Source organism: Pongo abelii, chromosome 8 (genome assembly GCF_028885655.2).
Source record: "Pongo abelii isolate AG06213 chromosome 8, NHGRI_mPonAbe1-v2.0_pri, whole genome shotgun sequence".
Lineage (NCBI taxonomy): Eukaryota > Metazoa > Chordata > Mammalia > Primates > Hominidae > Pongo > Pongo abelii.
Genome location: NC_071993.2, coordinates 30,141,113 through 30,163,409, shown reverse-complemented (window position 1 = coordinate 30,163,409; position 22,297 = coordinate 30,141,113). Strand labels below are relative to the sequence as shown.

The 22,297-nt window shown below is 41.6% G+C and overlaps 1 protein-coding gene across 9 annotated transcripts in view; it reads left to right on the top strand.

Annotated features, from left to right (window-relative positions):
• SVIL (supervillin) overlaps positions 1–22,297 on the top strand; it is a 190,137-nt gene that overhangs the window by 86,945 nt on the left and 80,895 nt on the right. For 5 of the 9 annotated variants that reach the window (XM_024253316.3, XM_009245213.4, XM_063727520.1 and 2 more), the window contains exons 4-6: positions 4,953–5,010; positions 5,127–5,278; positions 8,787–9,453. In XM_024253316.3, coding sequence (XP_024109084.2) covers positions 4,953–5,010; positions 5,127–5,278; positions 8,787–9,453 — 877 coding nt within the window. Of the gene's footprint in view, positions 1–4,952; positions 5,011–5,126; positions 5,279–8,338; positions 8,462–8,786; positions 9,454–22,297 lie in introns of all 9 variants that reach the window. The other 4 variants (XM_054522129.2, XM_054522130.2, XM_063727519.1 and 1 more) reach the window with 1 other exon arrangement.

The following is a 22,297-nucleotide window of genomic DNA, read 5'->3' as shown; positions in this document are numbered from 1 at the left end:
TGTACTCAAGTGTTGGAGGACTGAACTCAACAATGTCTGAACCAGAAACCTTCTGTTTCTTAGAGCTAATGGAAGAAACTATGTTTCCCAAGAAAAGCACCCTGCAGACCAAATTGTCTAGAATATTGGTGTTATGTAGTCTTATTGCAAAGCCTATTAGGTGGTTGTAAATAACTTATGAAGTATTATAGCTCTGCTATCAAGTTTCCTTAAATCGCCTTACTTGAAAACTAACGTCCAGCTCCCATCAGAAATAACTAAAGAAATAGACTCACAGAGTCCCTATCGCCACAGTAGTACCACTCCAAATTACTCAAAGAAGAGGAACAGACCAACACAGCAGGTAAAATAAGGGACACGTGGATGTGTTTGGAAGTCCTAATGTATTTGAAAGCAAAGTAGAAAATGTCTCATTACAATGGAAATTAGACCATCGATGCTTATTTATATCTGGATTACATAATAACTACTATTACTAAACATGAACCATATATGAATTATAATTATGACACAGCATATAATCAATTGAATTACAGCTGGTAAACCTAATTTTAAAAAGCATTCTTATTCTTTTTTGTTAAGAAACACGCACTGAAGAATTTAGAGATAAAGGGACCTCATGCTGCAATTGACTCAAATGATTCAGAAAAAAATACTATGTAAATATGTATGTGTATGTATGTACATAGACACATATGCACATATAAATATACTTAAAGAAAAAAGAATAAAAATAAACCCAATGTAGTAAAACGTTAACATATTATGAAGGATATCTCTTACATTTTCTGTACGTCTGATATTACAAAAAATTTTTTTGAAATTTTAAAAGAACACAAACCTTCAAGATTTTCAACCAGAAGGTAACTTTGGTAGAACTGTAGGTATGCTTTATAAATAAAACAACAGAGTTACAACATAGATTTCCACAGCAATGGTGACTTTCATGCATGATGTTTTTAGTATTGGCTTTATGCTAATAATAGTACAAAAACATGTTTTATATGATTAATAATAATATAAAATAATATAAAACATGGTTTATATAATAATATAATATATATAATATAAACCTTATTCTATATACATATATATATATATTTCAAGGCAGAATCACACTCTGTCACTCAGGCTGGAGTGCAGTGGCACAGTCTTGGCTCACTGCAACCTCCGTCTCCCGGGTTCAAGCAATTCTCCTGCCTCAGCCTCCTGAGTAGCTGGGATTACAGACACATGCTACCAGGCCTGGCTAATTTTTGTATTTTTAGTTTGTATTTTGTATTTTAGTTTTGTATTTTTAGTTAAGACGGGATTTCATCATGTTAGCCACACTAGTCTCAAACTCCTGACCTCAAGTGATCCACACACCTCAGCTTCCTTGCTGGGATTACAGGCATGAGCCACCATGCCTGGCTATTATTATTAATAATAATATAAAACAGATATGTAATATAATACACATCAATTATATTACATGTTAGTACAGACATGGGGAAAATAGGCAAAACTCAAAATGTCTCTCCGTTGCTTCTTTTTGTCTTGTACATCATTTCTTATAATCCTGTTTCTGTAGGAATGAGGCATATCTTGATAATTAAAAATATATTTGCTAGAAAGAATAGACTGAGAGGTCATCATTTGTTTGCTGGAGAGACTTTTTTATTTTCCTTTTAAAATTCACTATAGATTTTCACTAAGAATTAGTAAGCTCACCAATACATTTAAAGGACAATTTAATTTATAAGCTCATTTAATTCCTCAGTGAAATGATCAGAGAGGACTCTAAGGTGTCCCTTCAAGTACCCACTATGTTGATGGATTCTAGCTTCCAGGAGCAATAGGTTTGGCATAGCTTTGCGTAGAATCTGGGCTTAACTGAAAAGAGTGCAGTGCTGGGCTAGTGGCGTCTGTACTGTGTAACCTAGGGCGTGGGAGTCTAAGGCACAGGCTGTGTATTTGAAATTCTAGTACCGGGGAATCAGTGATTCTCAATGGTTCTCAATTTAGGGCAGTCCCTAAGGGGCTTTAGAAATATATGAGGATATTTTTGTGTCGCAGCAACTGGGGGTGATTTAGCATCACTAGCAGAACCTGGGACATTCAACATCCTGTGGTACAGAGCTCACAGCAAAGCCACTTCCCATTCAGAAGCCATTAGCGCCCCCATAGTGATCTGGGAGCTCTCCAGAGCCAGCCTCCTGAGCCCATGACCCTGATGAGGTCCATCCGTGTGTCTGCTAGATCCTATCGTGAGAACTTCTCGTCTTATGCCCAGAAGTGGATGGCTATCAGAGGGCAGTGTTCACTGGAAGGGCAATAGGAAAGTCTACCTTTCCTGTGGATGGGAGGCTTGCACAGTCTCCCAGCTAGATCTTTCCTTCTGGAATATGGGAAATAGAGAATAGCAGGAAGCAACATGTTGCTTTGCTTTTCCATGCACTGTTGTAATCTTTTTTTAAAATGGCTTTAGTTGCATTTCTATAGAAAAATTTTAAAACTAATTAAAATTTGGATGAAATGAAAGTGATTTTCAGCAGTCTCTAATTAGAACCAAGAAAAGTCTATCTTAACTTTTTCCAGTGGAAGTTACATGATACTCTGTATATTAACGGTTTTGATACTTACCCAGTGGAAATAATGTGGGGTGAGAAAAGGGATATGTTAGGCCAGGCGCGGTGGCTCACGCCTGCAATCCCAGCAGTTTGGGAGGCCAAGGCGGGCAGATCCCTTGAGCCTAGGAGTTCAAGACCATCCTGGATAACATAGCGAAACCCTGTCTCCACAAAAAACAACCAAAAGCTAGCCAGGCGTGGTGGCACATGCCTGTAATCTCACCTACTCGTGAGGCTGAGTTGGGAGGATCACTTGAGTCTGGGAGGTTGAGGCTGCAGTGAGTCGAGATCGTGCCTCTACACTCCAGCCTGGGTGACAGAATGAGACCCTGTCTCAAAAAGAAAGGGAGCAGGGAGAAAAGAAAAGAAAGGGAAGGGGAAGGGAAGGGAGGGGAGGGGATGCTATTATGCTACTCAGGACCCGATTAATATTTTCTATTTCTCAGTTAGGGTTTGAGGCATGGGTTCAAGTTGTACCTTTTAGGCGCCCTTGGAATTTGGTTTTGATAGCTTCTTGAGTGGTCTTTTGAAAAATAGGGCTCCACTCTCCTCTTTGGGGTTTAAATAATTAAAACCCTTTGCTTTTGTCATCCTTGAAAATATTTTCAAAATATGTCCTACCAGCCATTAAAGTTTTGTCATCACAATCCCACTAGGGCTAATTTGTTGACAGAGAAGCTGTTGTTATTGACCAAGCCTCCTCTCCCAAGGCCGCATGGCAGGGTGCACCATTCTCATTATACCCCTGTCTTCTAAATAGGAACATAATTAGAACGAGGACTTCTCTGCCTCCAGCTACTCTGATTCCTGGGGAGGCCAACTGGGAGACCTTTTTGAAGTCAGAGGGAGAGAGGTTTTGTTTTTTCGAAGCCAGCTATCTCAACAAAAGCCAATTCAACTGAAGTTTTAAGGTGGCTGTCACTTAAAAATAAATGAAGAAAAACAAGGCTTCTATCCCTGAACACAAAGGGCAATATAAAACTTTGTGTGTGTATGCGTGCGTGTGTGTGTGTGTAGTTTTGACTCATTACTAAAAATTACCACTTAGAGAAAAGAAAACGGAAATTGAAGCCGTCGAACATCAGATTCCTTTGAGTTTCTCCTGTGACTCAGCCTTTCAAAACTTTTCATTGGCCCTGGCCCCGGGCTGTCCAGCCACCCCTCTCACTTTCTCCCACCCCATTTTGAGTCCTTCATAGAGTCACTCAGATGCGCCCTTATGAATTTAAGCTATTGAGGAGGAGGCAAAAAGAGAGACCTTTATTCTCCATGAACTTTGGCCATTTCTCCAAAGAAACAGTTGTCTGGCATCTCAGTAATATCCTTGTAGTCAGTATCATGTGAGAACCTCCCAACCTCAGCACAGCGTTTGCTCTGTTTCTCCAGTGCTGCCAGAAACATTGGGGTAATTACCTTACCCATCATCCACCTAAATTATAGCAAGGAAACCATTGTTAACATTTGCTTCCAGTGAAAGCCTGTACAGGGAGGCGGAGGACCTGTGTTCATCTAAACTGTAGCTAATTGAAGCGGCCACTTTAGGCACTGTTGGAAACACAATCAGATAGTTACAGCCATTGACAGATTCCGTGACAGGGTGGAGAAGAAGCGGCTGTGAGTTCATGCTTGTAGCTTGCCGACGGCCCTGTGGGGTTCACACTCCTAGTCTATACTTCTGTAAATGATTTCCATAATAGAAGCTTAGAATACTTTGTTAAATCAAACAAAAGTTAGAAACAGTTGCTGAGATTTCTGCCTAAAATACTTTCTTAGAGAGAGCTTGCTCGTCAGGTCTCCCTTGATTCCCCTAGATGAAATAAAACCTTCTCCCTTACCCTGTAAGGTTTTACTTCTTAGCCAACCTATATATGTGACATTTACATGAGTCACATAGCTAGGTGTTGCAATATATATACAACAAAACATTCTATTTAAATTATTTTAATGTATGTGATTTTAAATATATTACATATGTATTTCATATTAAACAGTATGTTGAGTGAGCATGTCTTAGTTTTGCCTTGATAACTCTGTCATTTTTATGGGCATCAAATATTCAGCTTGACCTTAGAAGAGGATGATGCATCCTGGGGGTGTGTGTGTATGTGTGTGTGTGTGTGTTTGTGTGTTTGTGTCTGCACACTCTTATTCATTTGGCATCTGCCTCCCCTACTAGGAAACAGTTTCCAAGAAAGCAGGAACTTGGTCAGTTTTGCATGTCACTGTTACATAGGAACCAAGAACTGAAATTTGCAGTTCAATAAACACATTGCATGAATGAATAAAATGAGCGCATGACTACTAAATACTATATTTTGTCCTTTTTTGGTTTTCTTCTAGTTGCAGAATTAAGACAAATCTTTGAACCAAAGAAAAAAGAATTCTTAGAAATGAAAAGGTAAGATCTTTATAGTGGGAGTTAGGAAGTAGAAGAGAGCTTGGCAAAGCAGTATTCCATTTTCCTTTAGACTCAATCGCTGTTGCTCACTCCGCCTCTTGTGGTGTATTTCACAGAAAAGAAAGAATTGCCAGGCGCCTGGAAGGGATTGAAAATGACACTCAGCCCATCCTCTTGCAGAGCTGCACAGGGTTGGTGACTCATCGCCTGCTGGAGGAAGACACCCCTCGATACATGAGAGCCAGCGACCCTGCCAGCCCCCACATCGGTGAGCGTGGAGCTGGGTGGCCCATTTTCCAGCAGGCTGCCTGGCTGGTTACAAGTTGCCCTTTCCACCCAGTGGTATCAGAACATGAGATATTCCACAGAAGTGAATTGTGTGGATATAATTTTTTTAACACAAGGTTTCACTCTCTCACACAGGCTGGAATGCAGGAGTATGATCATAGCTCGCTGCAGCCTTGACTCCTGGGCTCAAGCTCAAGGGTTCTCCCGCCCCAGCCTCCTGAGTTGCTGGGACTACAAGCTTACACCACCACATCTGGCTAATTTTTTTTTAAACATTTTTGTAGAGACAGAGTCTCACTATGTTGCCCAGGCTGGTCTCAAACTTCTGGCTTTTAGTGATCCTCCCACCTTGGCCTTCCAAAGTGCTGAAAATACAAGCGTGAGCCAGTGGACTTGGCCTAATTTTTTGTTAAATGTATTTGTTTTTTGTTTATTTTTATTTTTATTTTTTTTAGAGACAGAGTCTCACTCTGTCACCTAGGCTGTAGTGCAGTGGCCTGATCAAAGCTCACTGAAGCCTCAACCTCCCAGGCTCAAGTGATCCTCCCACCTCAGCCTCCCGAGTACCTGGGACTACCAGCGTGTGCCACCATGCCCGGCTATTAAATAGATTTGCTAAAAACAGCAACAACATGCATGTCATCTCTGCCCCGCCTCACGGATCTGGCCTTCCATGTCACAGCAGTATGAAACGATTCCCCTCGCACATTGTTGGGTAACTGAGAGCCAGTCATTTTCCTCCCTAGACTGGGGCCCTCAAAGGCAGTAACTGTGTCTTTCTTCACCCTCAGGGCCCAGCACTGGATCTGTGCTCTAAGATAGGGGCCTCTCAAGGTTCTCCCCTAGTACAGGGAGCGGCTGCTCTCAGCAGGGAGCCTTAGAGTCAAAGCTGCACCTTGAATGAGTATGGTTGTTACTTTAGAGATGCAAGAAAACTTTCTATTTAAGTTATCTTAATGTAGATAATTTTAAATACGTTGCATATTTATTTCATATTAAACAGTATGTTGAGTGCGCATGACTCAGCTTTTCCCTAATCATTCAGTCATTGTTGTCATCACATATTCAACTTGACCTTAGGAGAGGAGGATGCACGCAGGGCTGCTCTTCCCACCACAGTCCCTGGCTCTGAGGCGCTGTGCTGCTGCTTTTTATTTTTTATTTAATTGTATTTTATTTTTGGAGATGAAGTTTTGCTCTTGTTGCCCAGGCTGGAGTGCAATGGCGAGATCTTGGCTCACTGCAGCCTCCATCTCCCAGGTTTAAGCGATTCTCCTGCCTCAGCCTCCGGAGTAGCTGGGATTACAGGTGCCCGCCACCATACCGGGCTAATTTTTTTGTATTTTTAGTAGAGATGAGGTTTCACCATGTTGGCGAGGCTGGTCTCGAACTCCTGACCCCAGGTGATCTGCCTGCCTTGGCCACCCAAAGTGCTGTGATTACAGGCGTGAGCCACTGTGCCCGGCCATGCTGCTGCTTTTTATAGCCAGTGTTTTCTAGTTTCTAGCTCAGAGACAGCTATTGATCTCATTTTATGATGTTATCAGTTTACTTGTCTCTACGGTTTCCAATTTCCTGTGGCCAGAAAGCTAGAAAACTAAGATATTTTAAAATCACATGCAATTATTAAAAAAAAAAAAAAAAAAAAGGCTGGGCTTGGTGGCTCACACCAGTAATTCCAGCACTTTGGGAGGCTGAGGCAGGAGAATAGCTGGAGCTCAGGAGTGCAAGATTAGCCTGGACAACACAGCCAGACTCCATCTCTTAAAAAGTAATTACACGCTTGAAATATCAATACACAGATCAGAGTCCCAAAATTTATAGCCAGAAATAAACCGTAGTGTACCTGAAATGGTAATCTGTGTGGTATATGATAGTTTAAGCTTCACATAGTAGTGAGAAAAGGAAGAATTATTTAATAAAATCATAATGAAAAAAATGGATTTGCCAGAGGGTGGGAAGAGGCATATCCCTCTTCTCAATTCATACCAAACTCCAAAATTAGTTTCAGTTACTCACCTGTTTAATTTAAAGAAAATAATGGAAAAGATACGTGAATATTTAATTCAGGTGGAATGAAAAAGGCCATGTGGTTAAGGTAATAATGGAATGCCTGTTACATAGACTGTTAGGACCCTTTAATGATGTCTTCAAAATAGATTTCCAAATATGGGAATTTTTTTTTTTTTAAGACAGAGTCTCACTTTGTTGCCCAGGCTGGAGTGCAGTGGCATGATCTCGGCTCACTGCAACCTCCGCCTCCCGGGTTCAAGCGATTCTCCTGCCTCAGCCTCCTGAGTAGCTGGGATTACAAGCACGTACCACCATGCCCGGCTAATTTTTGCATTTTTAGTAGAGACGGGGTTTCACCATGTTGGTCAGGCTGGTCTCGAACTCCTGACCTCGTGATCTGCCTGCTTCGTGATCCGCCTGTCTCAGCCTCCCAAAGTGCTAGGATTACAGTTGTGAGCCAGCTGGGAAAACATTTTTATAGAATGCGGAAAATATTTTTATAGAACATTAATAACATTAAATATTTTATAAAGAAAAAATTATATGAAAAACTAGAAGGAATATATAAAAATGTTATTAGTTTGTAGGGTGATGATTGGTAGTTTTTTTTTTTTTTTTTTGAGAGAAGGTCTTGCTCTCTTGCTCAGGTTAGAGTTTAGTGGCACGATCGATCATAGCTTACTGCAGCCCTGAACTCCTGGGCTGAAGCTACCTGCCCACCTCAGCCTCTTGAGTAGCTGGCACCATGGACATATGCCATCATGCCCAGCTAATTTTTAAAATAATTTTTGTAGAGGCAGGGTCTCACTATGTTACCCAGGCTGGTCTCGAACTCCTGGCCTCCAGCCACCCTCCCACCTCAGTTTCCCAAAGCGCTGGGATTACAGGTGTGAGCCACTATGCCAGGCTCATATTAGATATTTCCTATATCAGGCATGTGTGTTATAATTGGGAAAAAAAACACTTCTGTAAAAAAGAAAAGCCTGGTGAATAATGATATGGGCCATATTGTTATGGTTACTCTCAGATCCCCGGAAACCAGCATCCATCACTTGTCCAATGACAGCAGCTCACTTGTCTGCTGTCTTTCCCAGAGGACTCAACTCATCCTATGGCCTCCCACGTGAAATACTGAACTCCACAAAAAAGGGTAAATCAGTAAGGGGAAATAAGCACTGAACAAAGACTGAGGCACTCTGGGGAGTGAAGGGGCTGAGCTTAAGTTAAAGCCACACCTTACGGGGCTTGCAGAACGTGCACCATTCACAGCCTTTGTAGATTTCACTGCAGATCTCAGACTTCTTCAGCAGCCCAGGTAAATAATCACTTTAGGCAAACACACCTCGGTGAGAAACTGGTCCTTCACAGCATGGGCACCCAGATGTGTACTGTGTGCAGTAGAGGGTGTCATTCTGTGTGTAAATACATGTCTTTACTTGAAATCTGCACCTCTCATCCATGTGACCTTATTGTAGGCCGATCAAATGAAGAGGAAGAAACTTCTGATTCTTCTCTAGAAAAGCAAACTCGATCCAAATACTGCACAGAAACCTCCGGTGTCCACAGTGACTCACCCTATGGTTCGGGTACCATGGACACCCACAGTCTGGAGTCCAAAGCTGAAAGAATCGCAAGGTACAAAGCAGAAAGAAGGCGACAGCTGGCAGAGAAGTATGGGCTGACTCTGGATCCCGAGGCCGACTCCGAGTATTTATCCTGCTATACCAAGTCCAGGAAGGAGCCTGGTGCTGTCGAGAAGCGGGGAGGAAAAAGTGACAAACAGGAAGAGTCAAGCAGAGATGCGAGTTCTCTGTACCCCGGGACCGAGACGATGGGGCTCAGGACCTGTGCCGGTGAATCCAAGGACTATGCCCTCCATGGAGGTGACGGTGCTTCCGACCCAGAGGTGCTGCTGAACATAGAAAACCAAAGACAAGGTCAAGAGCTGAGTGCCACCCGGCAGGCCCATGACCTGTCCCCAGCAGCTGAGAGTTCCTCGACCTTCTCTTTCTCTGGGCGAGACTCCTCCTTCACTGAAGTGCCACGGTCCCCCAAGCACGTGCACAGCTCCTCCCTGCAGCAGGCGGCCTCCCGGAGCCCTTCCTTTGGTGACCCACAGCTACCCCCTGAGGCCCGACCCAGGTAAGCATCCAGCCCACGTTAAGCATCCTGAACGCAGGAGAATACCTTCTTTTTGCCTGTCTGTGTGATAGGGTTTGGGTATTCTTAGCATCTTGTGGAGGTCAAGGCTCATTGGAGAAATATCATGGTATATGATTCTTTTTTTTTTTTTTTTTTTTTTTCTGAAGACAGGGTTCCACTCTGTTGCCCAGGCTGGAGGGCAGTGGCACTATCATAGCTCACTGCAGCCTGGAACTCCTGGGCTCAAGCAATCCTCCCGCCTCAGCCTCATAAGTAGCTGGAACCACAGCACATGCCACCACGTCCGGCTAATTTTTACATTTTTTTTTTTTTTTTGCAGAGACAGGGTCTCGCTATGTTGCCCAGGCTGATCACAAATTCCTGGCCACAAGAGATTCTCTTGTTTGACCTCCCAGTGCACTGGGATTACAGACATGAGCCACTGTACCTGGCCTAAGATTCTTACATTTCGGCCATATCAAAAGAGGTTCTACCAAAGCAGGAAGCCTTGTGTTCTTTTTCTTTGTGTGTTTCTTATGTTCTTTTTAAAAACAAACTGAACAGGTGTCATGGGGACACTTTCATGGACTCCTCACTTCAGGACCCTCTTACTGGGTTTCCCACCCCCCTTTCATAGTTTATCTTTCCCACCCCCCTTTCATAGTTTATCTTTTCGCCGCTTTTCTGTAATCATATCAGAGACTGATGATTTTTGGTGATTGCTTTTGTTGCTGTGATTAGAATCACAGAGCAGAAGCAGCACCACTAACCAGTGGAAGCATCTCAGCGAAGAGCACAGGAGTATGACTGCAATATACACGAAATAGAACTAGAATGCCTAGTTCTGTAAGTATATCACACACTAGGACACAGGTATGTGTGAGAACCCCGCATTATGAATATCAGCTGTTAAAGAAACCACTGTGTAAAAAGATCCCCTCAAGATAAGAGCAGCTCCCATTTGGAGAAATTGAAAAGGGTATAAAATCAGAAAGATGACAGAAGAGAATATATGTTTACTTCCAAATTTAAATTTTAAAAGTGTGATGACTATATTAAAAGTGCAATTTACTTAACTGTCCCGCTTAAAGGTTTGGGGTAATTGTCTAGGTGGATCTTAAGTGTATTTTTCAGTTCAAGCGAGCAATAGTTTCCCAGGTTAATTGAGAAGGGATGAGAACCTAAGGTCAGGGAGATTCATTCTGAAAGAAAAAGATTCATATGTGGGAAACACCCCTATTTGTTTCCCACTGGGACAGACGGGTGCACATCTGGTCATCTCTAAGTGGCAGTAACACATATGAAGCAGACCCTTGTGGTACTGAAATGTATTAACCCAAAGACCTGTCACCACATACTCGAGCATCCAGACTGAAATATTTAGAGAGATCAGCTTCCAACAGAATTAAAAGGTAGATCCCAAGGATCCATTTTGAGCACGTTTTTTCAGCCTCTAGCTTTAACTACTGGAAATGTAGGGACTGTGAGTTACTGTCTCATATTTTGAAATGAAGGTCTTTTGTTTGGGGAATTCGCATTTCATCATAGAAACCATGTTCTTGGTTTAGTTACTTTCTACCAAAGGAAGTTCTTCATGTGTTTTGCAAGTAGGATGAAGAACCTAACAGACTCCAATTTAAAAAGAATATTAGAGATATATAATTACACTGGTTTAAAAGAAATGGGGAATCTAATTTCAGATTGCCACATGATGACAGCTGTTGAAGTCGTTATCATGGTATCTGAGTTAGTCACCTAGATCACATATAATAGATTCTCAAATAGATTTTAAATCAGTTATAATAGTAATTAAGACTTTGTTGAGCATCCCAAGTAAAGACAGGATACTTCGTATTTCGTATGAGTTAAAATCTTAATATTAAAAAAATGTGTATAACTGGTCTTAAGACCTAGAAAAAAGCATTGTTGACATATTTAGGCCTGTAACAAAATAAAGCCACTTCTTTATAGGTTATTTTGAAGATGCATATTACCTAGAAGTTTCCATAAGCCAAACCTTAGCTTCACAGCACTTTACTTTCATGAAAAAGATTTAAAAGAATTAAGAAATTGTAAGGACTTCTAGAAGAGGTGCATGCCTTATTTTCTAAGCCATTTAAGGTGTACAATTCTATGATTCATAGGCAAAGAAACCCAAATTAGTTTATATATTTATTAGGAAAATACCTGGGACATATTTACATAAAGAGGGATGGAAAATGTGTGACAAATTTGACATTTAAAAACATTAAGATTTACATTGTAATGACAGCAGTGATTCAGCTTGTAAAAATTGATTTACAGTGGATTAAAATTCTGCTTAGCTAGTCTTTATCTAGAACCAGGAAATTCAAGTTTCAGAAAGTCATTTTCTGATTCCTATTTAGGGAGAAGTAAGATGAACCAAAAAAATATGTTGTAACTCAAAACAGTAACAAAAGAAACCTCCTTGGTGACCTAAATAACTGTATATGAAAATAATAATGTCATCTGATATGGAAACATGTAACCGAAAACTTTAACAAGTGAAGACAAATAGTACCCATGAATAATGTTTAATGCTGTGGTTTTTTGTGGATTTTTTTCTGTCACTAAAATGGAATATTTTTCTCACTGCTGCACTCTCTTATCATCTAGCTCTGCCAAATTTTTTGGCTGTTAAATCTCTGAATCAACTCATTCCCATTTAATCATTTTGTTCTGTGCTTGCTAGCAAGAGGCTGTCTTATTATTTAAATATGAATACAATGACACTCATGAATATATCATCAAAAGACCACCAATAGTGTCCTAAATATTCAAATGTGAGCACCATATCCAATGCTCAGTTTTTGAATGTGCTCATGTACATTAGCACCTGTACACACCTGTGTATATATACAGAATAATCATTAATTCTTATACTTCACTATACTGTACTCATTAAGCATTATAGGCAAAATAACAGTCTTTAGGACAATATTTACCTGAATAATACATTTATTTTACAATTTTTTAGTATTCAGTTTATATGATAAAGAAGATTTTTAAAAAAATAGTTAATTGATTCGTTGATATTACAGGATCTTTAACTCAGAAATACTGTTAGATGCCCAGGAATTCAGATGGACACATTGCTCCGAAGAAGACTAAGAATACACATAGTAACGAAATAGGTGAAGTAGAAAATAATAAGATACTTCCAGCCCCACCTCTCTAACTGTTACAAACCTATAAACTTGGAATTTCAGAAATACTGTTATTTGCTGGAGAGGCAGTGTTACTGATTATGAACTATTCTTTATTAATTCCACCACTGTGAACTTTAGAATAAAATTAAAAGGGATTTAGGTCCTATGGATTATTCAGATTTTTATACATCTGAGCTTGAGCTTCCGCTACTACTAGAAATTCCGAATCCAAAGCTCTTGTTGAATTTGTTACTTTATGCATCTCACGTATCTATATAAAGAAAATGTGCTGTATTTTTTACTTTAATGAGTGGAGAAACTCACTGTCTTCAGTCCTGCTGTTGCCTTTGCTGAGCATCCAGCCATCACTCTCTGTTCTCAGGGAACTATATGACTGGCAAAGGGAATGAAATGGAAGGTAGACCTCATTTTCTTTCTTTCTTTCTTTTTTTCTTTTTCTTTTCTTTTCTTTTTTTTTTTTTTTTTTTTTTTTTTTTTGTGAGACAGAGTCTCACTCTGACACCAAGCTGGAGTGCAGTGGTGCAATCTTGGCTCACTGTAACCTCCACCTCCTGGGTTCAAGCAATTCTGCCTCAGCCTCCCAAGTAGCTGGGACTACAGGCATGCGCCACCAAACCCAGCTAATTTTTGTATTTTTAGTAGCGACGGAGTTTCACCGTGTTGGCCAGGATGGTCTTGATCCCTTGACCTCATGATACGCCTACCTCGGCATCCCAAAATGCTGGGATTACAGGCATGAGCCACTGCGCCCGGCCAGTAGGCCTCATTTTCTAGTGGTATCCACTCTAGAAAACCCTCGTTTATTAGTTTTGTTTGTCATTACTGTACTGCAGCCCCTCACCACTCCTTTCTCTTTAGTAAATTGTATCCTTAGTAGTGAGAACATGATATGGAGGTTTCATGCAGAGCTGAGGCTGACATTGGACCCCTGGGAGAGTTGCCATTGGTGGATGATGGTCTGGGCAGGGCTCCCCATGGATGCCAGAGAGCCACTGATCAGCTCAGGAAATAGACCAGGGCACCCTCTGGAATGCGGCTTCTGCAACACCTTGACACGGTGCAGACTGAGCCACTAAGAAAGCAAGGGGCTTGTGCTAGGCACTTGGAGTTTATTTCTGATGGCATTTGCTCATCTCCCAATGAGAGCTTTTAGTCTAAAAACTGTCTCCAGAGCCTCAAGCTCTCTTGGTTCAGTGGTCTGTTTCCATGCACTGAGAGAGGTGTCTGCAGGAGAGCATCGTGCTTCACCTTCCATGCTCCCGTGTCCACTAGCAGGCAGGTTTTCTGACACAGGCTGCGGGATTCAGGACAGCGCATCATGGAGAAACATACATCTTGGGGGCCACTCTCTAAAGAACAGACATCTGGGTCCTCCTCACAGCTTGTTCTATTACTGGAATGGAACTGGCTTCACCTTTCAGTCCCTGTACCCCCAAACACCTGTGCTTCCTGCCATACTCTAGAATCCCAACTGTTAAAATAGATGGGTAAGTCATTCCCTCTTTTTTTTTTATTTCATCCTGTTCTTATTGTCAAGTGACAATTCTCATTCTTTTTTTTTTTTTTTTTTTTTTTTAGAATAGGTCTCGCTCTGTTGCCCAGGCTGGAGTGCAGTGGTACAATCTCACTGCAGCCTTGACTTTCTGGGCTCAAGCGTTCCTCCTGCCTCAGCCTCCTGAGTAGTTGGGACTTAACAGGTGCACGCCACTATGCCTGGCTAATTTTTGTATTTTTTGGAAGAGATGGAGTTTCACAATGTTGCCCAGGCTGGTCTGGAACTCCTGGTGTTAAGCGATCCACCCGCCTTGGCCTCCCAAAGTGCTGGGACTACACGCGTGAGCCACCAGGCCTGGCAGACTATTCCTATTCATTGGACTAAATGTAAATATATCTCCCCAAACCCTAGTTACTATGTACACTAGCTAAAAACTCAAAGGCGTGTGAGATTTTTAAATGCAAAATTTTGTCCTTGAGCCTGTGTCCTTGGAGATTTTGTACCTGTACATATCTGCAGAACGGTCATTAGCAGTTTTTCCAAACAAGCGACTTTTAGCAAATTAACTGTTAATTTTAATGAGATTCAGAAGTTAATAGCCATTCTTAACATTTTATAATTAGAAGCTGTTATATAATTAGAGCTGGACACCCACATGGAGAAACTAATTTGACTGTGCTGGATTTGACTTCACTTTGGTAACAGGAAGCACTTTTTGTCTGCAGACCCTTGGGAGTTTTAGGGAGTTAATGATCATTATATACTATTATATACTTAGGGATACAACCCAAGGGCAACCCCTGGCCTTTATGAAAACTTGGAGTGAGTTATTATTTCCTGGTAATATAATTCTCTGCCAGCCAGTTGCTGTATCAAAACAGTTTGGATACACACACCTAAAGTCACCACTTCTCTGTTCTGGTCCCCAGTAACCCTATAAGCCTCTCCCTCTGTAGGTGACCTCTGCCCTGTGAAGGGTTGGCTCACCCCAAGATTCCACAAAATAAATTGTCTGTTTATGAGAACAAGGCTTTTTAAGTACCATAGGTAATGCATGCATATAAATGCATGTATTTAGATCAGATTTCTGGAGGAAGGATTGTAAGTTTGATGAGTAAAAGGGAAGTAGAGAGAGATAGAGGAGGAAGAGAGGTAAGAAGGAGTGGGAGAGAGAGCAAGAGAACAGGATCATGTAGGCAAGAGAGCATGTGTACCTGGAACAATGGTTAGAAACTAACAAGGTGAAATTTAATAAAGTCCTGAATTTAGATGGAAAAAAAAATCAGTGCACAAGTTCAAGATTGTGGAAACCTGATTTAACAGCAGTTCGTGGGAAACAGACCTAAGGGTTTTAGTTGACAGCAAGTTCTTTATATGACTGCCAAAGTGATTAGTCCAATCTTGGGGGACATTAATGAAAGTGAGTCGCCAATAGCACAGGTAGGCAATGGTCCCCCTGCGTCCTGCAGTGGTCAGGTTACATCTGGGTATCTCTTTCTAATAGGGCCACTGACAAATGTGTCCAGAGAAGAGTCCACCTTCCCATCTGTCCTGCTTTCTTGACCTTTCCAGGTTGTTTTGTTGTTTTTTGGTAACTTCTCTCTCTCTTAACCCATGTACGCCTGAGGTTGCAATTTTTTGAATTTTTGCAATCAGACCTTGGTGATGTCCTTGAGCAGTAGAATATAAATAACTCCCACATGCTTAGCGTTCCAATAATGGAACACTAGGCATAAATGGGCTAATAGGAACTGGGACCATTTTTGGAGTCACTTCCACTTTCTGTGGTGTTTAGACTCTCGCACCAGTCTGCTCTCATTATCGTATCGTGAGTTTCCCAGGGACAGAGCTGGAGCTTGGCTCAGCTTGGCAAACGGAGCCCTGATGTTATTAGTTTGGCTTCTGGGTTGCTGATGATTGTACTGGAAGGGAAAAGAGGAGAAACAGGTCATGAGCCAAATGAGGAGTCCCACAGATGCCGCTTCACAGGCACCCTATGTCGTAGGAAGGATATTCAAATGTCCAGCACCTAATGGGTACAAAAAATAGTTGGAAAGAATGAATAAGACCTGCTTTGTATTAGCACAACAGGGCGACTATAGTCTAATAATTGTGCATTTTAAAATAACTAAAAGTATAATTCAATTGTTTGTGACACAAAGAATAAATACTTAAGGGGATGGATACCCCATTCTCCGTGATGTGATTATTACGCATTGCATGCCTGCATCAAAACATCTCAGGTACCCCATAAATACATACACTTACTATGTACCCACAGAAATTAAAAATTTAAAAAAAAGACAACAAATGGTAATACGCACCCTAGATCATGGCTGTCATACCCGGAAGAGGATTTTAGCAATTTCATAAGGATTTTTTCCAGACACGGCACTGTGGGTTTGGTATTAAGCTCTTCTGTAAGTCTGGTAAGGGTGATTGCAGTGATAGCATTACTTTAGTAGAAGCTTTAAGAGATGAGTAGATACCTTGCTCTAGTCATTTTCATATCTCCTTCACTGCAACTGGGATATCCAACTATTTCAAGTGACCTAGAAAATCACTTTTGAATGAATGTTCTGCTGTTTTCTGTGTTTGCTTAAAGTGTCACCAAACTATAGCAGTGCTGTTTGAAATAGCCAATCTGCAAACTGTTTATCAGCACACAACCTGTGAGACACTTGCTCCTGAATGTAAATTATGTATGGTTTCCTTCATTGAGAAAATCATGCTGTGAAGAAAATGTCAGCTGAACTACACAGCAGGCTTAGCGATGTTGTTAATTTCCCTTCTGGTGAGAGCCTTTTGTCTAATCATGGAGCAGGGACACCAATAAGCAGAACACACTGTGAGCAGCACTTGTTTATACAACAAAGCTCTTTCTACTTTGTCTGGGATTGGGGTTCTTGTATGTGGTCTTGAGTCAGGCTACTTATAAATATTATTAAACAGTAAATGGGAGTCATGATAAGTGAGCAGAAAATCATCAGCCACTTGTGGAGCATCGTGAACTGAGTCCACAGCCCCAAATGGCTGATTCTAGTCTAGTCTCATGATGAAAGCTGTCAAGTCCCCGATTACCTTATTCTAGGAGTGGTGGTTCCAATTAGGAGATGAGGGGATGCCAATCCAGCCTCGCACCTTCCTCAGATGCCAGCATTTTCTGACAATTGTGCTATCTGCACATACCTCCTCCCTCCCTCCTTTCTGGGCTGCGGTTACAGCATTCGGGCCTTCATTGAGATTAGCCCAAAGGGAGATTGGAAGAAATTGGTTATCTCACATGTTTATCCTGCTTCTGCCCCCAGAAAATGCTACATTTTCAGTACTCAAGAAGTCCTTACTCTGTAACCCAACGATGACATATTTTTTAAATGAGGTATAATTTACATCAAATACACAGATTTTAAGGATGCAGCTTGGTGAGTTTGGGTAAATGTATAATCATCATCCCAGTCAGGATAGGAAACATTTCCATCATCCCTTGTGCCTCTGTCCACCAGAATTGATTCTTGACTCCATGCGCAAAGACTGGTATAGCCTCACAGTAAGTATTCTGTGTTCAACTCATTATGTTGTATAAAGCAAATCTCCCACTGTTAATTTCTTAACCAAACCTTATTTATCAAAAATAATTAAGCGTAACATTTAGGAAGACTTCATGAAATAATGTCATACAAGATTAAAAGACATGAAGAGAAAATAAAAGAGAAAAATAACCACCATACAGATGTGATCTCTCTTTTTGTTCATGTTTTTTAAAAAATCTCACCTGCTATTTTACTATCTCTCCAAAAAGAATGCCCTGTGGGCCCCCGAAGTAAATTTTGTGCTTTGATGGAATGAAATATTTTAAAATCTGAGTTGGACATCTCTTTGCCAACCCCTCAGTATTATGATCAGGCTGTGCTGCTCCAAGGTGGAAAGCTCAGTCCACAACCTTCCACTGCCTGACTCCTTTGATTTGATATTATTCATTGGAGAAACAAAGGAAGAAGGTAATTGGGTTCTGCAGAATTCATAGGTAATCGGGTAACTCTGCTGATGGTGGAAACAGCACTAGAGAGAGATCCACATCCGGTCAGGGTTGTGGCTGTGACCCGGAAGTTCTTGGTGTCTTCCTTGCTTAACCTTAGAGTCCATGAACACTGGCATCCCAACCTCATTCTTACCCATTCAAGCCAAGGAAGCAGCCGTTTTCCAGAATGTGGAAGCTTGTCGCTCTGGAAGGCTGGAAGGTGCAGGCTGGGGGGTCCTGCTGCACTGGGTCCAAGCCCCATCCTTTTATTACCAGTCGTGTGATCGTGGGTAGTTAATGTCTTTCCCTTGCACCTCACCATCTGCATCTATAAAATGGAGACGAGAAGACCTCTTAAAGTTGCTGTGGAGATGAGAAGACCTCATAGAGTTGCTGTGGAGATTATCATTCATCAGTTAATCATTCCACGAGCATCTGAGACCTACTGTTCACCACACATAGTTCCGAGTGCTGAAGAGATGTGAACAAAGTCTCTCTCTCCAGAGGCTGTCACATCCTAGTGAAGAGAGAGGGCTGTAGCGGAAGGGGCAGGTGGTAGGGATGATGTTAGTGAGACCACAGATCGGGGAGGGCCTTAGAACCACCGCAAGGGCTTTGGGGTTTGCGCTAATTGATATGTTGAGCCCTAGGAGGGTTTGAACAAGAGGAATGACTCATCTGCCTTACATTTCAAAGCATTATGCTGGCTGCTAAGCGGAAGATAGACTTTAGTGGGGCCAGGATGAAAACAGGTAGAATAATGAGGAGGTCGTCTTGGTAACGCATGTGAGAGGCGGTGGTGGCTTGAACTAGAATGATGGCAGCACAGGTGGTAGAAAGAGGTTATATTTTGAAGGTACCCAGGAGAACTTGCTGATAAGGTAGGGGTGGGGTTTGAAAGAAACAGAGGAGTAAAAAGCGAGTCTCAATTTTTTGGCCAAGGCAACTCGAAGCAGGGATTTGGCATAGGGAAGACTCCAGTACAAGTTGGGACAGAGGGAAGTTAAGAGTTCATTTTCTGGGCATGTAAATTTAAGACGTCTATTAAATATCCAAGTTGAAATGTCAAGAGCACCTTGGGGCTCTGTATCTTGGGGGTGAGGAGGAGAACTCAGCTAAGAAGTCTGATAGGGGAGATGGGAGACGGAAGAGGGGAGTGTCGAAAGTGTAGATGCTGCTGCACAACTCAGAAGCGGCTGCCTTCTGTGAGATCATTGCTACGCAGCGCCCAGGACAGCCTGTGCACTGTTGGTGTCTGATTTAGGCCTCTCCTCATCCCTCTCATTTTCATTTCAGATGGCAGATAACCTCACCCAAATACGTGTCATAGCCAACCTCAGGGATCCTGAAACCCTTACTTGGAGAAATGCTTTTCTAGATCACTCCGCTTTACATGTACTAAAGACAAACTCAGGCCCTCCTGGTGAGGCTGGACTCACCCTGCTGAAAATCACATGACTTCTGAATTGGGTCTCCATAAGTATTATGTCTTCAAAACATAAAAAGAGAAATTCATAAACTTTCATTACTGTGTTGACTATGAAGAAGGAAGAAGATAAGAAAAGCATTTAAAAGGCTTATTATGTCCTAGGCATGATGCCTTCACATACTTTATTTATTTATTTACTTATTTATTTATTTATTTATTAGAGGCCGAGTCTCACTCTGTCTCCCAGGCTGGAGTGCAGTGGTGCAATCATAGCTCACTGCAGCCTCAAACTCCTGGGCTCAAAGGATCCTCCTGCCTCAGCCTCCTGAGTAGCTAGGTCTACAAACACATGCCACCATGATTCACTAACTTTTTAATTTTTTAAATACAAACAGAGTCTTGCTATGTTGCTCAGGCTGGCTCGAACTCCTGGCCTCAAGGGATCCTCCTACCTCAGCCTCCTAAAGGGCTGGGATTACAGGAGGCATGAGCCACCACACCTGGCCTCTTTGTTTCTTATTACATACATTTGTATTTATTTTACAGATGTTCCTCAACTTACGATGGGGTCTCATCCCAATAAATCCATCATAACTTGAAAATATTGCAAGTCAGAAAAACAAAGGAAACATTAAGTCAAAAATGCACTTAATACACCCAACCTACCTTAGATATGCTCAGAACACTCACATTAGCTTGGATTGGACAAAACCGTCTGGCCATGCAGCACACTATGGAGATGAGTCGTTCCCCTCATGGTTGTGTGGCTGGTGGCGATCTGGGAGCGGCGGCTCACTGCCTCTGCCCAGCATCGCAGGGGAGCATCGCACCACACACCACCAGCCCAGGAAAAGAACAGAATTCACAATTCCAAGCACAGGCTCTCCTGAATGCCTATCACTTCCGCAACATCTTAAAGTCAATAAATCTTACATTGAACCATTTTAAGTCAGAGACTGTCCATATACTCAGACTTTGAGTATTCACCACCCTGGCGGTAGTCCTTTGGTTTTTGGCTGGTTTCATATCTCAGGTGTAATAAGCAAATAGAGCCCAGTAAGTCCCCTGTGTCTGTGTGGGATTTCCATTTTATAAATGCTAACCCAACATTCTTACACAAGCCCTTGATGGAGTTTGATGGTGATGCTGACCAAGTTTTAGTCTTGTCGGTGAAGGTCATGTTCAAAAAGTTGTATTGCACTTTGTTTACAAAGCCCTCTATTATATAGAAAGCATTCAGCCTAAACATAACCCTGTGAAGGCGGCAGATTCGTTATAGGAACTTGATGTCATTTCCAACAGCAGGCGTCCGCTGTCCCCTCTTCCCCTCTGCACACTGGACTGAGTTGCGCTGCCTTCGTTCCTGGCTGCAGGCAATGAGCCAAACTCTTCCTATCAAATAAAAGTTGATAAATTGGACCCTTTATATTTTTAATGAAATGACTTTACATACATCTTAACTTTTTATTTGCTGTGGGCAAAATTGATGTGATGCAGAGGATTGGGAGGTGGGGTGATAGTTTTAGGAGTAGCAAGGCTGGAGGATCTTACTGGAGAAACAGATCAGTCCAAGCCTAAACTGAGATAGAGGTCAGTGGTTACAGCAAGATGTACAATAGTTGTGCCAGGTACCTGCCTGTCCCCTCCAACCAAAACTCAAACCAAAATGATTTTAGAAAATTAAGTTGATTAAAACTTTTATTTTCTTTTAGAAATTGCTTTTTGAGCTGCAATATGTTTCCAGCCTGGTGTTGAAAAATTCTTGCAGATAGGCTCGTAAAGTTTTGAGCTGGTAAACATTGTAACTAGCCTGTAGAATTTCCTTTTTTTCTTTCTACATGGTAAGAGGAGACAGGGCAGTAATCTGAGTGTTCCTCATGTGACTTGCTTTACATTGTTAAAACAAGGTTGTCCTTACCCATGATGTTTCTCTAAAATACCTTCAGCCTGGTGTAATTACTCGTTCACATTCTGCTTGGCATCATACTCAATCGTGTGTTGAGGAATGAATGTGTGGATTATATATTACCTAGCCTACCTGCGGTTTAAGGTTTTTAATGGCTATGTTGATTTATGATTCATTTTCGTCATTCCTTAGCTCATTACTTGCACATACTAGGAGCTCAATAAATATCAGCAGAATGGACCTGAATTAGTACTTGTAACTCTTGTGTTGGTCGCATTATTCAGTGATAATTATAAAAGGAACATGTGTAATAGCAACTAAAAATGTGATCCCATTGATTTATTTTATTTTTATTTATTTTAATTATCTTCTTTATTTGAAATGTGTTGTTTTACATGGATGCTATTTTTATATTAGGCTATTTACCAATGTGTCACTGCAAAACTTATGGAAATTAGATTACCTTTTACTTTTAGTCAGCTGCTTACAAGAGAATTGCCTGGTATTTGTGGGCAGAGTGTGACTATAACAGACTCCATTCTTTTTTTTTTTTTTTTTTTTGTTTGAGACAGAGTCCTGCTGTTGTCGCCCGGGCTGGAGTGCAATGGCATGATCTTGGCTCACTGCAACCTCCACCTCCCAGGTTCCAGCAATTCTCCTGCCTCAGCCTCCCAAGTAGCTGAGATTACTGGTGCCTACTACCACACCCGGCTAATTTTTTGTATTTTTAGTAGAGACAGGGTTTCACCATGTTGGCCAGGCTGGTCTTGGACTCCTAACCTCAGATCATCCACCCACCCGGCCT